This window comes from Ruditapes philippinarum, unplaced genomic scaffold (assembly GCF_026571515.1).
Source record: "Ruditapes philippinarum isolate M1 unplaced genomic scaffold, ASM2657151v2 ctg2312_1_1_1_1, whole genome shotgun sequence".
Classification (NCBI taxonomy): Eukaryota; Metazoa; Mollusca; class Bivalvia; order Venerida; family Veneridae; genus Ruditapes; species Ruditapes philippinarum.
In genome coordinates, this window is record NW_026857117.1 from 1 (window position 1) to 27779 (window position 27779).

At 33.9% G+C, this 27779-nt stretch overlaps 1 protein-coding gene across 1 annotated transcript; it reads left to right on the forward strand.

Annotated features, from left to right (window-relative positions):
• The first annotated feature begins 370 nt into the window (after positions 1 to 370).
• LOC132748817 (U3 small nucleolar RNA-associated protein 25 homolog) lies at positions 371 to 27779 on the forward strand. The gene is made up of 22 exons (XM_060738456.1): positions 371 to 515; positions 4860 to 4905; positions 7080 to 7170; positions 7809 to 7900; positions 8609 to 8825; positions 9674 to 9765; positions 12525 to 12620; positions 13560 to 13623; positions 14118 to 14170; positions 15457 to 15542; positions 16719 to 16787; positions 17492 to 17606; positions 20082 to 20163; positions 20435 to 20591; positions 21049 to 21145; positions 21609 to 21694; positions 23377 to 23459; positions 24476 to 24552; positions 26141 to 26212; positions 26480 to 26604; positions 26871 to 26969; positions 27512 to 27779. Exons 1-22 carry the CDS (start codon positions 406 to 408, stop codon positions 27759 to 27761), a joined length of 2259 nt encoding a protein of 752 aa, XP_060594439.1. The 5' UTR covers positions 371 to 405; the 3' UTR covers positions 27762 to 27779.

Genomic DNA, 27779 nt, shown 5'->3' on the forward strand with positions numbered 1-27779 from the left:
TTTAAAAAAACAACTTTATTTTACACATGGCATTAAAAATTCGGCATTAAAATTCCTACATAATTATACAGTATGTATACTTTTTTTTTTTTTGAAAAAGAACAAAAAGGAAGAATTAAAATCTACTTACAAGTAAAATATATCTTATCCTGCACGTGCAACCACATTTCTAGAACGAATTCTGTAAAATTGCATAAAACACATACCGCTCCTTAATCAAGATAAAAGGCAAATAACAAAATTGAATTAAAGCGACGTTGAAAGACAGGCCAAGTCGACAAAAAATAGGACATTGTGACATCACCCAAGTAGAATATCGCGTGATGGTATTGTACTACGTCAGACACTTCGATTTTGATAAGAATACAACTGAGTTTTCTAGGCGGTAAATCGAGTTCATTCACCATGGGTAGGCATGAGAAAAGGAAACGAAGGACTATTGACTTGAATTTCTTATCTAAAAAGCACAGAAAAATCTACAGAGATGAGGGCAAAAATAAAACAAATGATCATAGGTTTGTATCAATAATGCGATGGTTAATTATTGATAATTAGTGTCTATGAACATTTATATAAATTCGGATAGAACCAAAATTCGGACAAACAACTGTATACCGGCTACTGGTTTTACTAGGTTTTGCGTAGGGACTTATTGTAAACAATTATTTGAAGTGCCTTTATGTGAAAAATCTTTATGCTGGCAGAACATGGGTAATCTATTCTAGCTTCAGTCACATAGCTAGAAACAATCCACTCCTGGGGATGGAGACAAATCCTACTGAAAAAAGAAATCGGGGAAACAAACTGGAATATTATTTTTAGAAACAATTAAACTGATAATTTGAATGTATTGTCTGGTACAATGCTATTCCAGTATATAAGTCGTTACAGGCTTGTAATAGTTAATCAGGTCTAGGATTTCACAACATTTATCACAGGTATATAAACAACGGATAGGAAACTCCGAAAAATAGACGAGAGTCTGATTCAGACCCACAATCCTTTGCCGCTTCGGTGATTGTCAGGCTTTTCCGCTAGTCTCCGATTTTCATGCTATCGTTAAACTTTGCGATATCTATGAATTATTGCTTACATTGCTGACATGGATTTTCATCGGAGAAATATTTGTGTGGAAAAGTGTGTTTTGTACGTTTTAGAATAAATAACTATTGCTTCTTATATAAGTAAATAATGTTTAGTCTTTTTAGCTCGACTTTTCTATGAAAAGGGGAGCTATCCTACTCGCCCCGGCATCGGCGTCGGCGTTAGCGTCGGCGTTGGCGTCACACCTTGGTTAAGTTTTTCGTACCACCCCACTTTATTTCAGAAGTATTACAAGTATGGCTTTGAAACTTACCATACTTGTTCACCATCATAACCTCCATCTACAGACAAGAGTACATAACTCTGTCAAGGTTTTTGACAGAATTATGGCCCTTTTTTGACTTAGAAAGTGTATTGAGCTTGGTTAAGTTTTTTTGTACCACCTCACTTTATTTCAAAACCATTGGAGGTATTGCTTTGAAACTGACCATACTTGTTTACCATCACGACCTTCATCAACAGACAAGAGGACATAACTCTGTCAAGGTTTTTTTGACAGAAATTATGCCCCTTTTTGACTTAGAAAATACATTGAATATGGGTAAAATCCACTTATTGCCTTAACCCTTTGAGATATTGCTTTGAAACTTTTAATGCTATTTCACATCATTACCCCCATCTGTACGCAAGAGAAGGTAACTCTGTCAAGGATTTGTTTTAAAAATTAAGGCCTTTTATCGACTTAGAATCTTGGTTAAGTTTTTAGTACCAGTCCACTTTTTAGCTCGACTTTTCTATGAAAAGGGGAGCTATCCTACTCGCCCCGGCGTCGGCGTCGGCGTCGGCTTTGGCGTCACAACTTGGTTAAGTTTTTCGTACCACCCCACTTTATTTCAGAAGTATTACAAGTATGGCTTTGAAACTTACCATACTTGTTCACCATCATAACCTCCATCTACAGACAAGAGTACATAACTCTGTCAAGGTTTTTGACAGAATTATGGCCCTTTTTTGACTTAGAAAGTGTATTGAGCTTGGTAAAGTTTTTTGTACCACCTCACTTTATTTCAAAACCATTGGAGGTATTGCTTTGAAACTGACCATACTTGTTTACCATCACGACCTTCATCAACAGACAAGAGGACATAACTCTGTCAAGGTTTTTGACAGAATTATGCCCCTTTTTGACTTAGAAAATACATTGAATATGGGTAAAATCCACTTATTGCCTTAACCCTTTGAGATATTGCTTTGAAACTTTTAATGCTATTTCACATCATTACCCCCATCTGTACGCAAGAGAAGGTAACTCTGTCAAGGATTTGTTTTAAAAATTAAGGCCTTTTATCGACTTAGAATCTTGGTTAAGTTTTTAGTACCAGTCCACTTTTTGACTGAACTGTTTGAGATATTAATTTGAAAGTTGGAATACTTGTTTACAATCATGATTCCCAAACATGTCCAGGAGAAGGTAATTCTGTCAAAGATTTTATTTGAATTATGGCCCTTAACTGTCAATGTTTTGTATTATAGGCAAGCACTAAAAAAGTCGAGCGCGCTGTCTTACGGACAGCTCTTGTTTGTTGATGTACCTCTGGGAATTCAATCAGGCGGTATTTTGGCTACTTTTACCCAGGATGCATCAAACTTCGCAAAATCTCGCGCCATATGATAACTTGCTGGAACACAATTCCGCCGATACTGATTTTAACTGTGTGACGTCACAGTCTCTTCTCCATCTTATATTTATCTCCATGTATTTATGGACTGTCCATAAATTTATAGATAGTATAGAAATTTGAAGATTTTTCAATCCATAAATTTACAGATATTCAATTTGAAATTTGCTGTTTTTAGTTTTACACTTAAATCTGCAGCTTCGGACAAGTTGTTTTATTGATTGTTTATATTAACACAGCCAATGGGGTGTGTTTCATCTTTGTATGATGATTTTGAAATTTTTGTTAAAAGTGAAAATTGAAAGTCATTAAATTGGTCTGAATCTTACCATACTGTTACATTTAATCATATAATACGTAACCTTATTTATTCTAACATGCGGTTTTGAATTTCAATGCAACTTTAACTATTTTCTTACTTAATGTCTGTAAATTTATAGATAAAAAATCTGTGAAATTATTGATCGTCCAAAAATTTACAGACTGTCCGTAAATATCATGAAATCCTAGACCTGTTTATGACAAAGGTGCTAGTCGCATTGGTTTGACCTAAAATATGTTAAACCCTTTACTTCATGAGCATATTGTGAAAAATGGCCGTTTTTATTGAAAAGCCTCTTGTTACAAGTTCAAATTGCTATGAAACTATAAAAATTGCTTCATTACTGATGAAACTTGGCACAAATGTTGACTGGACCATAACATCTGTAACAGCATGCTCAATCTTAAATTTTCTGTTACCATGGCAACCCGGGCACATCTCAAAATTGCCAAAAATCACTATTTTGCTTTGTTTTTTCCATCAAAACTGATTTCAAAGTGCTGCAACTTATCAATAGATTGAGACAGAGTAAAAGGCTTTTCAGCGTTGATTATATGTTACCTTACGATCAACCCTGGGCCATTTTAGCCTGTTACATGTCCAAAATTTTCTTGGTGATGAGGGGGACTGCTGCCCCCTTCAAACCCTCGAAACAGAAGGGGGCACTTTCTCTTTCTGGCAACCCCTTAATGTACCTTTTTGATAGAGGGTGGTGCCAAAAAAAAATCTCTTTTTTAATCAATATTTCTCAAACGAAAAACAGTCTTTGGGGCCTAAATAGGGCATTTTTTTCACTGTTTGAGGCCTCAAAAAAGAGTGGGGGGGGGGGGGGGGCAAAAAGCCGTCAAAACATGTCTATATAAGGTAAAGGGTTAATCTTGTCACAAGAACAATATTTAGTAGCTACAGTATTAGTTACTTTCATTCTTTTTTCTTTTCATAATACCTTTCTGCAATGCTTGAGAAACTTTTCAGGGGAGCATCACTTTTGCTTGACAGCTCTTGCCTTCTAAAAGGTAGCTAGATTGTTTTCTTTTCTGAAGAACCAGATCATGAAACCTCATTTTCAGGTTTATTTTTGGGTTGAATATATAAAAGTGCTATCAAACAGTGCTCATCCACACTGCAAGAATGATGCTTGATGAATGCCAAGTTTACGAAAGAAATATATTATTATTTTATGAAATGATTTGTCTGCACTCTGTTATCAACTTTCATCAGATGATATTCAACAAGAGTTGTCCCCCTCAACTTTTTCAATGAAAATATTGGCTTTATTTACCTCCCTTTGGTGTCTGGTCAATTGTGTTCATGTAAAACAAATAGGCAAACTAGACATTTTTACGCTTTTTGAGAAATTTATCAATTCAGATGCGGAATTTTCATGCACACTTCTAAAATGTGCGCAGTCGTTGAAAAAGAAAGTGTGACTCTCACAAACGCCTTGAAAAGACACTGATTAAGAAAAGACGAGCTTATTGTCATTAGGCAAGTCTTGTTGTATTCCTCTGACTCAACCTTTTTGGAAAAAGTCAGTAAATCAAATAACAAAAAAAAAATGGCCTTTAAAGTAAAGATTTTCCTGAAAATAGTATTCTGAGTACCTAAATATTTATATTGACTTATCTTGCTAAGAAATGACAAAAATACTTAAGAACCAGTGAGTGCCATATCTTTTACAACAGATTATGCATAAATTATTTTTATATAAGTATAAATTATATATATATACTAGAAACCAGTAAATCTTGTGCTTATGCAGCAATATACATGATTACATCTAGATCTATTTCATTTTAATTTTCTCATTCCAGTGACAACCAAGAAGAAATAAAAGCTGCAAATAAAATTGAGGAAAAGGTAAAAAGAAATGTTACCATTATTTAAGAATAGAGTTTTCAGTGATACAGTGAAAAGCATATATATTGACTATATATCAATATAACCTGACAAATATTGATGATACACAGATACATCAATAATGACTTTCACACCATTTTGGTGAAATGCATGTTCTGTACATACATGATGTCTTCTTCATACATGTATGTAACCATTACACAATTTTTTTTGTCATCACTGCCATGAAATATTCCCATTACTTCATGACAGCATAGTTTTATACATGGACACCTTCTGTATATCTTTTGGGTGAATGTTCAAAATTACTAGACATTTTATTGATTAGTCAAAATTATCGATTTTTTTATAAGTGTATTGATTATTGATTAACAGAATAATATTTACGATACATCAATATTGTTTCTACCAAAGACAGCTCCGTTTTACCACTTGTTTCAGAAATTTTATTTAGGGTGAGAATGGCATTTATTGATTCCAGCATAGACATCTTATTCCTACTGTTTTGTTTTTAGATCAACTATTCAAAGAACAGTGGGATTATCCTACTTATAACACTTTGGTCAAAGTTCTGTATATAACTTTATGTTCAACTTTATATCTCGTCATTAGCTAAAGATATTTGATTACAACTTCACACATGTGTTTTATATCATGATATATAGTCACTGTCCTAGGCACATAATTCTTGCATGGATTTTGATGTAATTATGGTTAGAGCTGTCATTGATTCACTGCAAACCATATTGACGATATATTGATAATTGACATCAATATATTGATAATTACTTACTTACTTTTCTATAATTCACTTTCAAATCTGTTAAAATGATTTCAGTAAAAAACATTTTCATTCATTATGATTTGTGTTGCTTATAAATGGTTATAATTATATTTATGCTATTTTTTTCTGATCATTTTTGTCATCACTTCTATGAAATATGTCCAATATGTAATGCGTAGTTTTTAAATGGACATCTACGTTAAAAATTTGTATATGTTTTGGGTTAATTTTCATAATTTCTAAAAATTTAATTATTTAGTGAAAATAATCATTTTTTCAAATGTGTATCGATAATCGATCAACAGAAAAATATTGATGATACACCAATATTATTGTTTCTTTACATGACAACTCTAATTATGGCTGTTCAGTAACTTAAATAAAAATCTTTGTGAAAGTTTTTTGTGTGTGTCATCAGTCTTCAAAACTACCGAAGATGTTCACTGGAAACTGGAGACATATCTTTTGGATCATAATTGAAGATCACAGTTTGCATATCTCTGACCTGAATAACTAAATACTTAAGCAATTAAAGGTTCAGTTGTGCAGTCATCTTTATTTAGCAATGGAACAGATCATTTCAAATACCACATGGCCTTAAATGTTAAAAGTCATTTATAAAGACACATTCTCTTTGCTGTTGAGAAAACAAGCTCGGTATCAGATGACTGCATGTTGTGAATTATTAATGAGATTATTTATAGAATACAACATTGGCAGACTGTTGGAACAAAGCTACTAAATGTAACTACAGGACAAGCAAATGTCTTTGACAAGTCATCAATTAACATCATGCTTTAAACTGTCACCAGCATCTGTCCAGTCTCACAACAGCTTCTTCCTTTGGTTTTGCCTTTAAAAAAAACACATGATGCTCCTATCCTAGTTGCCTTTCTTATTTACATAAGAGGAATAGACAAACTTATATTGTAAAAGCAAAAAAATAAATGTCTTTTTGTAAATGTGATGATTTAACTTGTCTCACTACTAAGATGCCAACCAGTATTGTAAGGAATAAATATGAAGCTTGAAATATGAAACCAATTTACATATAATTATGATACATTATATTTTAACAATGTCTGTTTAGATTTTTTTTATTACCAAACTTTTATCATCAAACTTCTTTTTAATCAAACAATTGTGTTTTAAACTTTGTTGAATTACATTTAAACTTCTCTCAAACACACTGTGGTTTGAACATTTCCTAATTAAAGTGTCATCAAAAGATAAAATTATACCACAAGTTCATACATGTATATGATACTATAAAAGCAAAAAAACAACACCAAGCTGAGGAAAATGTTGGTCATGAGTTTTTAGAGGAATTTATATGAATTATGCTCTCTCCTTTCTTATGAAAAAAATTAAACTGGGTAATACATTTCAGGAAATTGCTGAGTCAACATCTTCAGAAGATGAAGCCAATCCATATCAGCAGCTGCTTGCAACACTTGATGACAAAGTTCAGTCTGATCAAGGTGATATAAATGCTTGCTTTGTTCAGAGATAAATTAACATTTCCACATCAAATGAATTGAAATAAATTAATTGGTACTTTCTGCACAATTTTAGAAGTACCTTTGTTAGCTTGACTTTTGGAAGAGTAGGTAGAGCTATCATACTCACCCCAGTGTCAGCGTTGCTGTCACACTTTGGTTACGTATTTGTGTGCTAGTATCTTCAAAACTACAAAAGGGAATGGGTTGAAATGTTACATGTTTGTTGTCAGTGAACATCTAACATGATGGATACAGATTCAATAACTCTTGAGTTACATTTTAACAGAGTTATGCCCCTATTTATACTATTGTTGTAGCACTGAGAATAGTTGAATGTCTCATGGAAACTCTTGTTTTTAAAAAAAATACTTAGAAAATTCTACAAGAAATGTCTACAGATACATAAGTTAACTTTACTAAACATTTCTTGCTAGTCTTTGTATGCAAACCTAACTATACATTAATAGATTAGTCTGATATACATGATAATTAAAAATATATAAGCTCGCTGTGAAATTGTAAATTTTTTTTAGCTAATTTATGCTAATAATTAATTATCATATTATATTTCGAGATTTTATTTCTTTTTTAATAATTATTTTTTTTTCTTGTATCAGATTCAGATGAGAATATTGAAAGTGATGATGATGAAGGTGGTGATGATGATGATTTAGAGGAAGATAATAGTGCAGTAAATGAAGAGGAAAAGGTAAGTTAATGTTATTTGTAGATATTTGGAACAGACATAGGGTATTGTAAACGCTGGACAGGAAACGGAACATTTTTAAGTGTATATGCAATTATCACTACTGTCTATGAACATGTTAAATCAAACCGAGCCTGCTACATTTTCAGTATTGCTGTTTTCAGATTTTTTTTAGGGATTCAGTTTTTCTCTGGTTTTGAAAATCCATCTTCAAACACAGTATTAAGCTTGACACATGTTACATTTTACTTGGTCAGATACAATTTATTAAGATATTTGTCTGTTCCTAGTATTGCTTACCAACACTTTTATTGTCATAAGTCATAATTGCTTTGTTCATTGAATTTAAAAGGTAAATTTATTCATGAAATTCATAAAATAGTATTACTTTGAAGAAATCCAATAAGTTAATGGTAATAACACCTTGGGTTTCTGCAGTAAAATATTGTACTTAAACACTATTTGAAGTTTTAGAGAACAAGTTATTATCGAAAGAAATTACATGTTTAGATTTGAGGTTAATTATAATAGCATGTTTTTATTTTGTATAATGCCTTTGATGTGAATAGAATTTTAATGTAGTATAACATTAATAATACCTCACGTTATGTAATGGAAGACGCAGTTTTGAAACCAGATATGGTAGGGTATGAGTGTGAGGTGTTTTGGATGGTTATTCTTGAAAATATTCTTTGATATATTTGACTTTAGTTAAATACTCTTCTTGATGAAGAAGATGGTACTGACAAAAGTAAACACAAAACTGATGATGGTGATGATAGTGATGATGGTGATGATGATAGTGATGATGGTGAAGAAGACAACAATGATGATGAAGAATCAGACAGTGATGAAAGTGATGATTTAACAGAAGTAGTAGCAGATTTTGATGATGATGATGATATTGACAATACTTTACAAGAAACTGGTGAGTTTTTTTTCATGACAAGTTTTAGGTTATGCATAGTATATTTTAGTGTGTGTAGGAAGGTATAAGCCAATAAAGCTTTTAATCCATTTCTGCAAACAACCAGTACTGAACAAATGAACGAAAACATGGCTTGCCCCTGATGGGGGTTGAACCCATACAGCTAGCTATCCTTAATTACTAGTCACACATGTTAACCCCATTCAACCATGCTACCACTAGGTTTTGAAGACAAAAAAATAGAGATTTGATCTTTAAAGGCTTTTTAAGTGACAACTTGTGCCACTCTCTTATTAGTTTCAATACTGACAAAGAACTATAACATTTGTCTTTCATCTATTATCTTCCATATTGAGTTGTCTGTTCAATATAGCTGATAGTTATTGCAAATACTGTACTTTATTACAGAAAACCAGAATATAATTTAAATTCCTAGATTCTAGAATATGGATGAAAATGATTGGATAATGCATCTAAGATTAAAGATAACACAAATAAAATGAACAAACAAAATTTAAAATTGTCTCTATACGCAATATTTGTGAAAAATGGCATTAAAACCAAATTGAAGTAAATCATGGGAGTGGCCAGCATGCCTTAAATATTATGGTTGTTTAGATTGTAGCACATGCCCATGATTCTATGTAAGTTCAAATCCCTGCAGGAAATTTGGAATTCTTTGGAAGGTGTTTAGCTAGCTTTTGATTGGTTTGTTTTGTTTCTTTTTACATTCCTGATGTTATTTATTACCCAATAACCTTTTACTTTGTGTGACTTAATACTCAATAAAAGTAACAAAAAATAAGGGAATTTTCATTTGTTAACCTTATTAATGGCTTTTGTTTCAGATCCATTTATTGTACACTTTGAGACAGATCTTGAAGAAAAGATTATAGAAGAATTATCTGGTTGTAAATCTTGTAACAAGGAAGAAATAAAGGTATATACCTGGAATGTACAGTAATGCATTGCTGTAATATATGTACACAGTTGTTAATGTTTTGGACTTTGATAGTTTTTGGTTAATACATAATTTATTTTAGTTGGATTGTGAAGGAAGTTATAAGCTTATAGACATACTTTCGAATCTGTTCCTGGAACCAACCAGTACTAAGCAATGAGTGTAAAGTTTCTTGCCCAAGGAAACAACGACTTGCCCCTGACAGGGTTTGAACCCATGTGGCTAGCGATCATTAGATTGTTAACCACTCTGGCCATGAAGCCACTTCAAATAGTTTTTAGTTTGATAGTTTTTAGCTCGACTATTTGACATTGTTTTTTTTCTGTGGTAACAAAACCTATTTTTCTGTGTTTAATTAAAATTTTCAGAAAATAACCCTTACAATTATTGATTAAATGGATATTATTTAGGGAAAACTGCTTAGTTTTTGCATATAGATATTTTCCCATATCAAACACAAATTTGTCAAAGTCCTTAGTTGTGGTGTGACATTTACTAGGTATTACTAAATCTCATATCCGGAGTACTAATATGCAGGAATAAAACAAGAGAAAACAACTTTTGTACATGTGTATTTTTAATTTAATTTTAAACTTACTTGTTTGTAATATAACAAAATATCAAATGATCTATTGAATATTGATCATTTTGTATTGATAAAAATGAGCCACGCCATGACAAAACCAACATAATGGGTTTGCAATCAGCATGGATCTAGACCAGCCTGGGCATCCGCGCAGTCTGATCAGGATCCATACTGTTCGCTATCAGTTTCTCTACTTGTTATAGGGTTTGTAAGCCGACAGCATGGATCCTGATCAGACTGCATGGATGCGCAGGCTGGTCTGGGTTCATGCTGGTCGCAAACCCATTATTATACCCCCAAAAACGAAGTTTGGGGGGGTATATAGGAGTCGCCCGGTGGTCCGTCGGTTGGTCGGTCGGTCGGTCCAGCGGTCCGTTGCATTTTCCTTGTCCGGAGCATAACTTGAAAACTAATGGTTGGAATTCAATATAACTTCATACAATGGTCAAGCACATTGAGAGGAAGTGCAGTGCACAAGAACCATAACTCCATCTTGACTAATTACAGAGTTATTGCCCTTTGTTACTTTTCCTTGTCCGGAGCATAACTTGAAAACTACTGGTTGAAATTCAAAACAACTTCATACAATTGTCAAACACAATAAGGGGAAGTGCAGTGCACAAGAACCATAACTCTATCTAAAGTAATAACAGAGTTATTGCCCTTTGTTACTTTTCCATTGCTTTCTTTTGTCCGGATCATAACTTGAAGACTAATAGTTGGAATTCAATATAACTTCATACAATGGTTAAGCACATTGAGAGGAAGTGCAGTGTACAAGAACCATAACTCCATTTTGACTAATAACAGAGTTACTGCCCTTTGTTACTTTTCCTTGTCCGGAGCATAACTTGAAAACTACTGGTTGAAACTCAAAACAACTTCATACAATTGTCAAGCACAATAAGGGGAAGTGCAGTGCACAAGAACCATAACTCTATCTAAAGTAATAACAGAGTTATTGCCCTTAGTTATTTTTCCATTGCTTTCTTTTGTCCGGACTATAACTTGAAGACTAATTGTTGGAATTCAATATAACTTCATACAATGGTCAAGCTCATTGAGAGGAAGTGCAGTGCATGAGAACCATAACTCCATCTTGACTAATGACAGAGTTATTGCCCTTTGTTACTTTTCCTTGTCTCGAGCATAACTTGAAAACTACTGGTTGGAATTCAATACAACTTCATGCAGTTGTCAAGCACATTAAGAGGAAATGCAGTGCACAAGAATTGTAATGAGTTATTGCCCTTTGATACTTTTCCTTGTCTGGAGCATAACTTAAAACATACTGGTTGGAATTTAAAACAACTTCATACAATGGTCAAGCACAATAAGAGAAAGTGCAGTGCACAAGAACCATAACTCCATTTTGACTAATTACAGAGTTACTGCCCTTTGTTACTTTTCCTTGTCCGGAGCATAACTTGAAAACTACGGGTTGGAATTCAAAACTATTTCATACTATGGTCAAGTATGTTGAGAGGAAGTGCAGTGTACAGAAACCATAACTCTTTTTTGACTAATTTAAAAGTTTTTGCCCTTTGTTATTTTTTATTGTCCAGTGCATAACTTGAAAATTAATGGTTGGAATTCAATGAAACTTTATACAATGGTCAAGGGCAGTGAGATGAAGTGCAGTGCACAAGAACAATAACTCTATTTGGACTAATTACAGTTACTGCTTTTGTTACTTTTTTGTCCAGTGCATAACTTGAAAACTAGTAGTTGGAATTCAATACAACTTCATACAATGGTCAAGCGAAATGAGAGGAAGTGCAGTGTACAATAGCCATAACTCAATCTTCAGTATTTATAGAGTTATTGCCCTTTGTTCCTTTTCCTTGTCTTTCTGGACTTCTTACAGAGTAATCCAATAAAACTTCATCAATGGCCAACCACATTGAAAGGAAATGCAACATACAAGAACCACAACTATCTTTAATTGCCCACAACCATAACTCTGTTTCAATTCTTTACAAGGTATTCTGTTACTAGTAACATCCTCATTTCCGAAGCAGTCTTGCGGGGGTATTAATCACATTTAGTGATAATTCTAGTGTTGGTTTTTTCATGGCACGGCTCATTAATATTGTATTGCTAGTTCTGACTGATATACAGCCCTAGTTGCCATGGTGACATTGTATTTTAGGTTGTAGGTGTTGGACAAGCCTGTCATAAGTGGTCTGTCAGTCAGCTAAAACAGAATATTTCACACAGGAAAGAAAAAGACTTAGCCTCCCTACATGTAAGTACTCTTGAAATATACAAAACGTTTATTCCATAATTTGTTGCAAAGTGGAAGCTTTTAATCCCTATTTGTAATAACCATTTTGTACAAGCCTTGATATCTTGTGATCCTATATAATAATTTAGGGGCGTCCGTGGCCGAGTGGTTCAGGTCGTTGACTTCAAACCACTTCCCCTAACCACTGTGGGTTGGAATCCCAATAGGGACTTTTAATTCTTTCATGTGAGGAAGCTATCCAGCTAGCTTACAGAACGTTGGTGGTTCTACTCAGGTACTCGTTCGTGCCTGAAATAATGCACGGAAGGGCACCTGAGGTCTTCCTCCACCAGTAAAGCTGGAACGTCGACATGTGACCTATACTGTGTTGGTGTGACGTAAAACCCAATAAAATAAAACTAACAAATACATGTAATAATTTAAATGGCCAAACATACAAAATAATGAAGATACACTGGTACAATAGTGGAGTTTCAGTGTTTTTTCCCCAGTTTTTTTTCGTGTGAATAGGTTCAGCGCCTTTTGAATTGTGAAATTTAGCACTGTTTTGTCATTATTAAAAAAAAGTAATACTATTTCAACTTGTAAAATTAAGCTATCAAATTAGAAAAAGACATCATGTGTTGGAAAATGCACTAATTTATGATAAACATCTTTTGAAATAAAGTCTTGTTGTTTAATGCCTCTGTTTTTCGTGTATTTAGAAAATGACAATTTATCAATGACTATAATTTGAAAGTTGTGAATTATCATTTAAAAATTGTGAAAAAAAAGATATAATTATGTTTAACCAATTTGTGACTTTCCCAAGATACTTTATGACTGATGGTCCAGAAAACGCTTTCATATTTATACTTGATTGCTAGAATTTTATTGTATGAAAAAGGAGTATCTTTAGTCAGGAATATATATAGATGCATTATGATTTTGAACTTCCAGGTAAAACAGTCATTGGCAGATAATGTAGCAACAGCTAACAGAAAAATGTGTAAGGTAAAATCAGGTAAGATTGAAAATATTCTCTAAAACTACATAAATTTTTTGGTTGATATAATAAATGGTGATATAACCAGTCTCTGAATGTGTCTATGATATTGACCAGTTTATTTACTTATATCATTGCACCATGATACTGATTAACCACTTGGCCCCTAATGATAATTGATTTGGCTTGTTATTGTATGATATTATAGTGTGACATAGCACCATCTAATTGTTAAAGCAGATATGATTAACTTTTTCGTATTTGGCTGAATAGTTCAGGCAGCTGATTTAGAACTTCTTGTTGTTATTTTCAAGTGTAGCAAATCCTGTTCTGTAAGGAACCCATCTAGCTAGCTAACACTTGACAGATGGGTCTTGACCAAGTGACCTAATTGCTGGCTTGCTATAATTAAAATTAATTTTACATTAAATGTGTTTCCTGCACATTTTATAGAATTTGAGTTACAGTACTATTTAGAAATGACTTAAAATAGTTGAATTTTATATTTTCAGATGAACTTACAGGTTTACAAGATGGGCTATTTTCAATTATGAACAATTATCAGGTAATTAATGATTATGTATATACAGTGTTGATAATGAATGACTATGACATGGCAAATTTCAGATCAGCCTCCATATCATGACATTGACCTTCATTGACACTTATTATGCCCCCACAATGTGGGAGCATATAGCGTTGCACTTGTCCGTCCGTCCGTCAGTCCGTCCCGAAATCTTGTGAACGCAACTTTTCTTAAACTGGATGGCAGATTTTGCTTAAACTTACAGGGATGAACAACCTTAATGTGTTGATGGTAGTAAAGGAAGGAATTTTCGCTGCGACCAAATTTAACAGACTTATGGCCCTTTGTTGATTTTTTCACTATATACTATGTAGAAATTTTGTGAATGCAACTCCTCTTAAACAGGATGGCAGATTTTGCTTAAACTTCCAGGGATGAACAACCGTAATGTGTCGATGGAAGTAAAGAAAGGAATTTTTGCTGCGACCAAATTTTACAGAATTATGGCCCTTTGTTGATTTTTTCACTCTATACTATGTAGAAATTTTGTGAACGCAACTCCTCTTAAACCGGATGGCAGATTTTGCTTAAACTTACAGGGATTAACAACCTTAAGGTGTAGATGGTAGTAAAGGAAGGAATTTTCGCTGCGACCAAATTTTACAGAATTATGGCCCTTTGTTGATTTTTTCACTATATACTATGTAGAAATATTGTGAACACAACTCCTCTTAAACCGGATGGCAGATTTTGCTTTAACTTCCAGGGATTAACAACCTTAATGTGTAGATGGTAGTAAAGGAAGGATTTTTTGCTGCGACCAAATTTAACAGAATTATGGCCCTTTGTTGATTTTTAGTTTTCAACTTGTGGCACATGTAGTCCAAAAAATATTTGACCTAGAGTCATAAGATTGACAGAACAGTGGCATGTGGGGGCATCAGTGTCCTATGGACACATTTCTAGTGTGTAAATTGTTAATACAGGTTGAGGGGATCATATGTGGCTTATATTTAACAAGAAGAGCTGAGAAGAGATTATACACATGGTGATTAAAATATTTTCTGTGGAACAAATTCATTTATTTGTCTACAACAGATTGATTCCCATCACTTGTCAATTCAATTCAACTTTTTATCACATATTTATGTGCTACAGAAATAATTTGCCAGAAAGTAACAGTATTTTGATGTTATTTTTTGCCATTAGTGTAATAAGTTTTGGGAAATTATTGTTAGTTTACATTGAATAGCAATAGGATATTGTTTGTTATATTCCAAGGATTCTGTGACTTTTATTTTGAGACTAACTCTTTATATTTTCAGGATATATTTTATTCAGAGAGGAGTCATTCTAATGGGGAAGAGATACGACTTGTGTACTGTCTACATGCTCTGAATCATGTCTTAAAGTAAGCTAGAAACATGAATTTTTAGCTCGACTTTTCTATGAAAAGGGGAGCTATCCTACTCGCCCCGGCGTCGGCGTCGGCGTTGGCGTCACACCTTGGTTAAGTTTTTCGTACCACCCCACTTTATTTCAGAAGTATTACAAGTATGGCTTTGAAACTTACCATACTTGTTCACCATCATAACCTCCATCTACAGACAAGAGTACATAACTCTGTCAAGGTTTTTTGACAGAATTATGGCCCTTTTTTGACTTAGAAAGTGTATTGAGCTTGGTTAAGTTTTTTGTACCACCTCACTTTATTTCAAAACCATTGGAGGTATTGCTTTGAAACTGACCATACTTGTTTACCATCACGACCTTCATCAACAGACAAGAGGACATAACTCTGTCAAGGTTTTTGACAGAATTATGCCCCTTTTTGACTTAGAAAATACATTGAATATGGGTAAAATCCACTTATTGCCTTAACCCTTTGAGATATTGCTTTGAAACTTTTAATGCTATTTCACATCATTACCCCCATCTGTACGCAAGAGAAGGTAACTCTGTCAAGGATTTGTTTTAAAAATTAAGGCCTTTTATCGACTTAGAATCTTGGTTAAGTTTTTAGTACCAGTCCACTTTTTGACTGAACTGTTTGAGATATTAACAGAGATTCTTGTATTGCCTTTTACTGCAAAAACTTTTTTTATTGGCAAGCAATGAGGGGGGTATATCGTTGTTTTTCATTATGTGTGTAGCAAAAACTTTACATTGTGAAACATCTTCTAATGGGTGTCTTCCAAGTTTGTTCAAATAAAAGCCCTGGGGTTTAAACTGGCCCTGCTCCAGGTGCCTTTATACAGGTGAGTGACCTCAGGGTCATCATGGCCCTCTTGTTAATTATTGCCCTTTATTATACATAATAATGCTTGTCTAAGGAATAACTTGATAAGTATTGAATGAATTTTATCTATGCATTACACAGTGATAGAGACTAGAGAGAGGAAGTGTGTTGTTCAAGAGCTATAATCCTACTGTCCTTAATTGTTTAAAAATCTCTCTTTATGATACTTAATAATGCTGGTACATTTTGGTTATAATTTATAGCCTTTATTCATTGATCATTGACTTTCATATTTGATAAAAGCATATTTGACATATCTGTGTAATAAGTATATTGTAATGGTTTCAGAACAAGAAAACGTGTTATATCACACAACACAAAGATAAAACAGAAGGCTGGTAACTTGGATGTTGATGAGTAAGTAGCTGTTATATTAGTGTCTGTCTTTATTCTTGTTTATTTAGTGCTAATGACATCATAGATCCATGTATGTATGTATGCACATCCTTGAAGTTTATTTAAACCTTAGTCTGCTGACAGCAACAAATTCTACGCCCATGTAACCAGTGCTGTCTGATCATGGTTTGCTTTGCCAACTCTTCAATGAGTACATATTTTGAAAATTTACCCTAAAAAATGATGAATGGTTTTGTCAAGTTTTAAAAGATGTTCGAACAAGTCCATTTAGTATATTTGACTTCTGTAAGCTCTGTATGTATGTATGATGTAATTTTTGTAATACTAAAATCCCAGAAGCTCAAATGGACCATGCCCTTTTCATGTTAAAATCAATATTAAAATTTATCCGTACATCAGAACAGTGTGTTGATGATTGTGTGTTTTCTCTTGCACTACTTTGATAGTATAGACCTGCCCATAGTTGAAAGAGTACAGAAAAGAGTTTTGGATTATTTCATATCTCCATTGATACTGACTAGCCTTTGCCACCAGTATTGTCAGACTGGCTGATAAATCCTTGCAATCAGTCCAGACTTTATACTGTTGGCATTGCAATTTTAGACTTTTCATTTTAAAACCTTTTCTATTAAAATATAACAAATTTAAAGTCAAAGCAGGCAAAGATATAGCAGTATAAGTATTAATGATACTGTATGTTTTAGGGAGTTTAGGGATCAAGGATTAACGAGACCAAAGGTGTTGATGATATTACCATTCAGAGAGTCTGCTAAAAGGGTTGTGGACATGTTTATTCAACTTCTTAATCCAACAGATCAGGTAGGAACTGAATTATTTATACATTATAGTGTTTATATTGTGATCAGTTTAGTATTTGCAGACCTTGCTTAAATTGGCTAAACATTCATTTTAATGTTTAAAAAATGTGGCTTTAAGATCTGTTATTCCATGAATTTTTCTTCATATCAAATTACAAATGTTTTTAATAAATGGGTGGGGGCATACAGATTTGATAGATTTTGTCATGCTGACAAAACAGTGGAATGTGCCAGCATTTTTGACATGATGTTGTTAGCTCACCTGAGCATGCTCAGGGTGAGCTTTTAGGATCGATGATTGTCCGTCATCCGTTCACATTTTGTTGTTAACACTCTAGCGGTCGCATTTTTGCCTCAATCATCATCAAACTTGGTCAGGATGCTTATCTAGTTGATAGCTCGGATGAGTTCGAACATGGGTCATCTCGGATGAAAAACTAGGTCACAAGAGCTAAAAATAGAAAAACCTTGTTAACACTCTAGAGGTCACATTTTTGCCTCAATCATCATCAAACTTGGTCAGGATGTTTGTCTAGGTGATAGCTCGGATGAGTTCGAACATGGGTCATCTCGGATGAAAAAGTAGGTCACCGGAGCTAAAAATAGAAAAACCTTGTTAACACTCTAGCGGTCACATTTTTGCATCAATCATCATCAAACTTGGTCAGGATGCTTGTCTAGGTGATAGCTCGGATGAGTTCGAACATAGGTGATAGCTCGGAGGAGTTCGAACATGGGTCATCTCGGATGAAAAACTAGGTCACTGGAGCTAAAAATAGAAAACCTTGTTAACACTCCAGCGGTCACATTTTTGCCTCAATCATCATCAAACTTGGTCAGGATGCTTATCTAGTTGATAGCTAGGATGAGTTCGAACATTGGTCATCTCGGATGAAAAACTAGGTCACAAGAGCTAAAAATAGAAAAACCTTGTTAACACTCTAGAGGTCACAATTTTGCCTCAATCATCATCAAACTTGGTCAGGATGTTTGTCTAGGTGATAGCTTGGATGAGTTCGAACATTGGTCATCTCAGATGAAAAAGTAGGTCACAGGAGCTAAAAATAGAAAAACCTTGTTAACACTCTAGCGGTCACATTTTGGCATCAATCATCATCAAACTTTGTCAGGAAGCTTGTTTAGGTGATAGCTCGGATGAGTTCGAACATGGGTCATCTCGGATGAAAAAGTAGGTCACTGGAGCTAAAAAAAGAAAAACCTTGTGAACACTCTAGCGATCACATTTTTGCATCAATCATCATCAAACTTGGTCAAGATGCTTATCTAGGTGATAGCTCGGATGAGTTCGAACATGGGTCATCTCGGATGAAAAAGTAGGTCACCGGAGCTAAAAATAGAAAAACTTTGTTAACACACTAGCGGTCACATTTTTGTCTCAATCATCATCAAACTTGGTCAGAAAGCTTGTCTAGGTGATAGCTTGCATGAGTTCGAACATGGGTCATCTCAGATGAAAAACTAGGTCACCGGAGCTAAAAATAGAAAAACCTTGTTAACACTCCAGCGGTCACATTTTTGCCTCAATCATCATCAAACTTGGTCAGGATGCTTATCTAGTTGATAGCTCGGATGAGTTCGAACATGGGTCATCTCGGATGAAAAACTAGGTCACAAGAGCTAAAAATAGAAAAACCTTGTTAACACTCTAGCGGTCACAATTTTGCCTCAATCATCATCAAACTTGGTCAGGATGTTTGTCTAGGTGATAGCTTGGATGAGTTCGAACATTGGTCATCTCGGATGAAAAACTAGGTCACAGGAGCTAAAAATAGAAAAATCTTGTTAACACTCTAGTGGCTACTGTTTTGATCCAAATATCCTGTAAATTGGTCTGAAAGTTTGTTTTGATGATTTCTAAGTCAAGTTCGAACATGGGTCATCTTGGATGAAAAACTAGGTCACACCGCCCAAATATGGAAAAACCTTGTTAACATTCTAGTGGTCACATTTTCGACTCAATTATCATCAAACTTGGTAAGGGTGCTTGTCTAGGTAATTGCTCGGATGAGTTCGAAATCGCATGTGAAACTAGGTCACCGGAGCTAAAAATGGAAAAATCTTGTTAACACTCTAGTTGCTACTGTTTTGATCCAAGTATCCTGGAAATTGGTCTGAAAGTTTGTTTTGATGATTTCTAGGTCAAGTTTGAATATGGGTCACACTGCTCAAATATGGATAATCCTTGTTAACACTGTAGTGGTCACATTTTTGACTCACCTGTCATGAGACTTGGTCAGAATGCTTGTCTAGGTAATTGTTTGGATGAGTTTGATGGGTCAGGTGAGCGATCTAGGGCCATCATGGCCCTCTTGTTTAATAAAAGGACAATGTTGCAGTAAATGTAAATGTCTAACTGACACAATTGTGTTTTCCCAGGAATTATAACACCAATTTTGTGCTAGAGTATTTAGAATGTGGAATAAGTACTTAAATAAAATATATAAAATAATTTCAGGGTTTTGTGGCCAACAAGAAAAGGTTTTACAAAGAGTATAGTCTGACAGAGGAAGAGGAACCAAAGAAAGGCTTTAAACCAGGTATAGTAGAAACTTTTAGACTTATAAACCTTTAGAAGAAAGTCAGAAATGATTGTTGTATCTCAAGAGGTGATTTGGTGATAATGAAATAGGAAGTGTGATTTAAAAAACTTTTGGTCAAATATAAGCTCTGGATTAATTTACATGTAAGAACTTTGCTTGAATAAAATTCTTTGCTTTTGTGATTAAAACTGATTAAACAAACCATTGGTACTCAACTGAAATTTATAATTACCTTCTATGGTTTGATACATGTATTACTTATTTATAGAGGATTTTGAAGCAACATTTGAGGGCAGTATTGACGATTATTTTCGTATTGGTATTAGTGTAGCAAAGAAAACACTCAAGTTATACACCAAGTTCTATGCTGCAGATATAATTCTGGCCTCACCTCTAGGTCTTAGAACTCTCATTGGATCAGAAGGGTAAAAGTTTAATTCTTGTCTTGTAAATCGATATCTTGATCTATAGATATGCCAGTCTTGCTGTCAACAGTACTGGTGATTTGATAGTTATACATGTAGATGTATTTCATAGATAGACACGCAATTGCCTTCAGTAGTAAATTGGCAAATTGGTAAAAATATTGTTCTGCTTTGTCATTGGCACTTTATTACATCCATAAGTATAATAATGTTTTTATAATTTTTAACCAATGATCAGCATTTTATATTGATTGAATAATAAGCAGAATTTCAGCTAAGTTATACAGCTTTTAGTAATAGTAGGAAAATCATGTCATTTAAGATAGCCTAAACTACTTTTAGCAAAAGTTTTTCTGAGTGTTCTACTAATGCAGAAAAAATGGCCTGGAAGTCAATGTGAAACAAACAATCTATGGCTGAAAGAGTTATCAATAATGATAATCTGTTTTGTTTCTAGAGACAAAGAGAGAGATTATGACTTCCTCAACTCTATAGAAATGTTGATCATTGACCAAGCTGATGTCCTCATGATGCAAAACTGGGATCATATACTGGTATGATGCTTACGAGTTGAAAAATAGATTATTATGTGCTTTATTAAAAGACTTGGAAGTATAAGATTTTCAAAACATGTACTTTGATTTTGCTGTAGGTATATATTTTAAACTCCTATAAAGAATGTTATATATTGTAATGTGTAAGATCCACATGTTATTTGGGTCACAGTAAAGGTGTAAATATCACCTGATGGTGAAAGTATGTGTACTCATGTATTTATCCAAACATTATAAAAGATATAAAAGTGGCCCAGTTTGGATAGAATAGTTAATTGTCTACATAATTATAAACATCAGTTTTCTTCAGAAAGCATAGTTTCTATCTGGGTTTTTGTTGCATGCCTTAAATTATTTTAAGAGTTACACCAAGGGTAAAAGATTGAAAAGTACTTTATCAGTCAAACAGTGTTGATGTGACAGGGCAGAAAAAATAAAACAATATTCATGTTATATTTTACAGCATATTATGCAGCATCTTCATTTACAACCTCAAGAGTCACATGGTGTAGACTTCTCTAGGGTGAGAATGTGGACACTTAATGGCTGGTATGTAGCTTCAGTTAATCATTTAACCAACAGAGGATTGTGAGGCTTTATTGTTTGGCCATTAGTACAGAGGCTACTGGTTTATATTATTAATTTGCAGGCAGCTTTATGCTTATTAGTCCCCTACCGGTTTACCGGAGGGGACTTTAGGTTTACCCTCCGTCCGTCTGTCCGTCTGTCCGTCCGTCTGTCCGTCTGTCAGTCCGTCAGTCCGTCCGTCCACAAAACTGGATCCCGCGATAACTTGAAAAGTACTGAAAATATTTTAATGAAACTTGGTATATGGATACATGGCAGTATGGAGATTATGCACGTCTTTTTCTTTTTCTTCCTATGTTGAAAATTCTGGTTGCTATGGCAACAAATAGGCTGAAAATATGGCAAATTTTACACATAAACTGGATCCCGCGATAACTTGAAAAGTACTGAAAATATTTTTATGAAACTTGGTATATGAATAAATGGCAGTATGGAGATTATGCACATGTTTTTCTTTTCTTCCTATGTTGAAAATTCTGGTTGCTATGACAACAAATAGGCTGAAAATATGGCAAATTTTACACATAAACTGGATCCAGTGATAACGCAAAAAGTACTGGAAATATTTTTATGAAACTTGACATATTGGTAGATGGCAGTCTTGAGATTATGCATGTCTTTTTTTTTCTTCCTATGTTGAAAATTCTGGTTGCTATGGCAACACATAGACTGAAAATATGGCAAATTTTACACATAAACTGAATCCAGTTATAACTCAAAAAGTACTGGAAATATTTTTATGAAACTTGACATATGGGTAGATAGCAGTCTTGAGATTATGCATGTCTTATCCGTTCTTCCTATTTTGATAAAATATCAGTTGCCTTGGCAACAAATAGGCTTAAAACATGGCAAATAAAACAATATTTGTGATTAGAGTTATAACTCAAAAAGTACTGGAAATATTTTTATGAAACTTGACATATGGGTAGATAGCAGTCTTGAGATTATGCATGTCTTATCCGTTCTTCCTATTTTGATAAAATATCAGTTGCCTTGGCAACAAATAGGCTTAAAACATGGCAAATAAAACAATATTTGTGATTAGTCAAAAAGAGCTAAAATTTTTTATGAAATTGCATCTTTAATTCAAGAGTTATCTCCTCTTTAAGAATTTTGCTTTTAAAATGTTATATTTTGGTAACAGGGATGTTTCAAATATTAACTTTAGAGTGTCCTTCAGTCCGTCTGTCTGTTCATAAAAACTGTTTCCTGTGATCACTTTTAAAGAACTTTTCCAACAAATTTACTTAAAATAGAGAAAAATTGAAACATTAGTGAATGGCCAATGGCCCTTCAGAATGTTGATGGGGTTCTAACCGGTAGGGGACTTATGGATTGCTTGCAATACTATGATAATTGCTTGTTCGTTTTTGATATATTGTTGGACATGACAGGACTTGTGTTCAATTTCTCACTGAACATTACTTCTCAGTATTATTCATTATTGTTTACCTTTTACACTTTTGACTGATTAGTATTTACTTTCTACATTACTCACTGATCATTGTTAACTTGTGAATTATTACTCGATTAACATTTTATTATAAATCATTGTGGTGGTTGCAATTATATATGATCTTTATCACCTTCATTAAGTTTTATTATTACCCTGAAATGTTGTTGTAAATTGATTATTATAGGGGGAAGTATTACAGACAGAGTATGGTGTTCCGTTCTGTTCCAGTCCCAGAAATATCAGCATTGTTTAATAAACATTGTCACAGTATCCTTAACTTGTACATGCTTCTTCACACATGAGATGAGTTTTTAAGTTTTTATTTCTTATATAAAGTTTTATCATTTTAATGAATATTTTCAAATCATTTAGAGCTCCAGATAAGCTTTTAGAGGTAAAGGCCAACCCATATAAAAAGCTTATCTGGAGCTTTGAATGTTTTTAATAACATTACTATGTCTTACATATTCAAAACATTATTTAATAGTGTAAGTTAGGGCAGCTACTTTTTAGCCTTATGTATTTGTGTATTATAAAATACAGTAGAACTTCGGTAAGTCAAAGATGAAGGGACTTTCTTAAAAACTTCGAGGACTTTGACTCATGAATTAGTTGCAATTTAATGAACAAATATTGAGTCCTCCAAGTTTAGAAACTAATCACAAAAGGCGTAACGAAAGGAGAGGGCAGTAACTAAACTAGTTTATAGTAAATATATCCTGTGTGATTATCACACGACACGAGGTCACGGACATTCTCAAACGAAAATAATTTGTACTGATTTTCCAAATACAACTTTGGCAATTTGAATGATTACAATTGGAGCATTTTATGACACATTTAAATGCATACAAAGGCTGTTAGAACACACAGCAATGTAATTAACACCTGTCACACAATGTAATTGGAAATCCTCTTAATGGCCAGAAAAGGTGTGAAAAATGTCTCGAGATCGAAGGTGCCAAAATAATCAAAGGACTTCATCTTTTTTATGGTAAAATGTAGATTAATTCTATACAGACCACGAAAAAAACTTCGACACATCGAAAACTTCAACACAAAATGTCAACTCGTGTATAGGTTTTTATAAAGAATATATAGGGGGAAAAAATCGGGACTTTCATTTTACTTTGACACATGGAGAAAATCGACTAAGCGTAGTTCGTAGCTCACAGAAGTTCTACTGTAGATCTTTTTATATTTAAATAAAAATATACTTATTATATGATCAGACATTTTCAATCAGTCTGGATATATTACATTGTCCTTAACTAAGACTACAGATTATGCAGGAAAGGTGGAGTTTATACGTCCACCAAGTACCGGCACTATATGTCAGATTACTGCTCAGCTTCCTCAGGTAATGTTTATCATTATATTTTTGGGGCATCCATGGTTGAGTTGAAGATTGTTGACCTCAAACCACTTGCACCTCACCACTATGGGTCTGAATCCTGACCGGGACTGGATTCTTTCACCTGAGGAAGCTATTCAGCTAGGTTAAGGAACACCGGTGGTTCTACTCAGAGGCCCATTTGTGCCTGAAATAATATACAGAAGGGGACCTGAGGTCTACCTCCACCAGTAAAACTGGAAAGTCTCCACATGACCTATACTGTGTTGGTGGGGCATAAAACCCAACAAAAAAAAAAAATAATATGTTACCATGGAAATCATTTACATGATGAGTGTACAGTACAGTTCAGTTAATGTAGGTTAATGAGTAATGTGTCCGAGTAACACAACAATAATTATACCCCCGCACAACAAAGTTGTAAGGGGGGTATACTGGAATCAGGTTGTCCGTCCGGCCGTCGGTTTTTTCTTGTCCGCCCAATAACTTAAGATTCCTTTGACCCTTAGTCTTCATATTTGGCATGGAGGTTAGTCATGATTAGTAGATGACCCCTATTGATTTTGAGGTCACCAGGTCAAAGGTCAAGGTCACAGGGGCCTTGACTTCAAAAAGGCTTGTCCGCCCAATAACTTAAGATTGCTTTGACCCATGGTCTTCATATTTGGCATTGAGGTTAGTCATGATTAGATGATGACCCCTATTGACTTTGAGGTCACCAGGTCAAAGGTCAAGCTCACAGGGGCCGTGACTTCAAAAAGCTTGTCCGCTCAATAACTTAAGATTCCTTTGACCCACAGTCTTCATATTTGGCATGGAGGTTAGTCATGATTAGTAGATTACCCCTATTGATTTTGAGGTCACCAGGTCAAAGGTCAAGGTCACAGGGGCTTTGACTTAAAAAAGCTTATCCGCCCAATAACTTAAGATTGCTTTGACCCACAGTCTTCATATTTGGCATGGAGGTTAGTCTTGATTCATAGATGACCCCTATTGACTTTGAGGTCACCAGGTCAAAGGTCAAGGTCACAGGGGCCTTGACCATAAAAAGCTTGTCTGCCCAATAACTTTAGATTCCTTTGACCCACAGTCTTCATATTTGGAATGGAGGTTAGTCATGATAAGTAGATGACCCCTATTGATTTTGAGGTCACTGGGTCAAAGGTCAAGGTCACAGGGACCTTGACAGAAAAAGCTTTTCTTCTCAATTGCTAAAGAATGCCTGTCCGCAGTGTATTGATTTTGACATTTTCACATTTGAAGCATGTAGAATACATAACTTAGCAATGCACTGGCTTAGTAACCTCAGATTTGGCAGGGAGGTTGTCCTTGAGCTCTAAATGGCCACTGTTGATTCTGACAGTGGTATGCGGGGGTATTCACGCCATGATAGTGGCAGTTCTAGTTCATTCTAGTTGTAATGACTTTTATGCTATTAGACCAATCTTAAATGTTACATAGCTTCCGTAATGGATGATTTTATTATTGTTCTTCTAACTTAAATGATGTTTATAATAAATGCCATAAAATTTTTGGTATCTTTTGATGAATGAAATGGTTTATTAAGATGTAAACATAATGTTTCTGATTACAGGTATTTCACCGTATTGATAGTACAGCATATAGCAAGGTTCCAGATGACAGATTTGATTTCTTCATTAAAAAGGTAAATAGGATTTTCACATTTTGACCTTACTTTATAATAAAGCTGTAATATTTAAATAGATATAAGTGACATGCCTTGATGTATGATACAGTAATGGGTACATTTGCATAATTTGAAGAGATAGAGATGATGATAAAGAAGTTTTTAGACTCTTAAGAATGGCTGAATTAAGATTTACTTTTGTGTATGCATGGATTTATTTTCGACTGTATAACTAGATCTGGAATCTCGAGGCACTGGGTACCATGATAATTTGTATATTTTCAGGTTTTTCCTCACCATTCAGTAGCTGGAATGTCACAGACACTTATATTTATACCATCGTATTTTGACTTTGTTAGACTGAGGAACTATTTCAAGAGAGAAGAAATCAACTTTGTACAGATTTGCGAGTATGTTTTTGAAAACTGAATATATCAAACATTATAATGAAAAACATATTACATGCTTTATATTACTATACATTGTGTCTCTGTATAGAAGAAATACAGAAAGGTTTTATTTTAATTAAATTAAAGTTGTTTTAATCTTGATTCATCATGGAAAAGTAATTTCTGTTTTGTTGTTAGAAATATTGAATACAGGCTTCTCTCCCTTATATTAACATTTCAGGATGAGTTCTATTATTTGTGATGTTCAAACTTTAATTATCTTGCAGGTACACGAAGGATAAAACAGTGAACACTGCCAGGAATTTGTTTTATCATAAGAAAGTTCCTTATCTTTTGTACACAGAAAGGTTTCATTTCTATAAAAGGTAAAATTATACTTGGATAAAAAGTAGTATTTGATATGTGTTATAAAATCCCACATTCACTCTCCAGCAATTTGAGATGATAATTGCAGGATTAATTGCAGGATTTTCCTCCAGTATAAAGCCAGGTCAGTCTACATAAACATGCACTAGTTATCTGGCCAAACTTGTGCTAAGTTGTAGTATTGGAGATTTGTCAGGAATAAGAAAGATTGTCTTATTTATATCCCTGGTGAAATTTGATATAGATTTTTCCATTTACAAAGAAACAAAAATAGCCCAGTGCTCAAGATAAGCAAGTAAATGTTAAATAACTTGTACATTCCTAATGTATATTTCTTATAACTTGTGTCACTTTTCTAAGAAAAATATGGATTTTTATTTACATGCAAAGTACTTATTACAAACTTTAACTTTGTTAAATATACTATATTCATTTATTTTTATTTGTAATTTATTTATTTAAAAAACATACTTATTTATTTGATTAGTGTGATTCCATATTATACTGTTATTTTCATTCACTTTATTACATTGTTTTACAGGGTTAAATTGCGCGGTATTCGTCACATTGTGTTTTATGGCTTACCACAGTACCCAATCCTGTACAGTGAAATGTGCAATATGCTACACGACGCTAAGAGCAAACACCGTGTAGATAACCAAACATGCACTGTGATATATTCAAAATATGACGCTCAGAAGTTAGCAGAAATTGTTGGTACAGAACGTGCAGGACAGATGGTTCATTCACAGAAATCTGTGCATATGTTTGTTACCGGAGAAAATGGCTAAATAAATTTTAAAGATATA

Coding starts and splice junctions, on each gene's coding strand:
- LOC132748817 (XM_060738456.1), top strand. CDS start 406: ATGGGTAGGCATGAGAAAAGGAAACGAAGGACTATTGACTTGAATTTC. Junction 13,624..14,117: donor AATGTGTAAGGTAAAATCAG/GTAAGATTGAAA, acceptor TTATATTTTCAG/ATGAACTTACAGGTTTACAA. Junction 26,605..26,870: donor AACTTTGTACAGATTTGCGA/GTATGTTTTTGA, acceptor ATTATCTTGCAG/GTACACGAAGGATAAAACAG.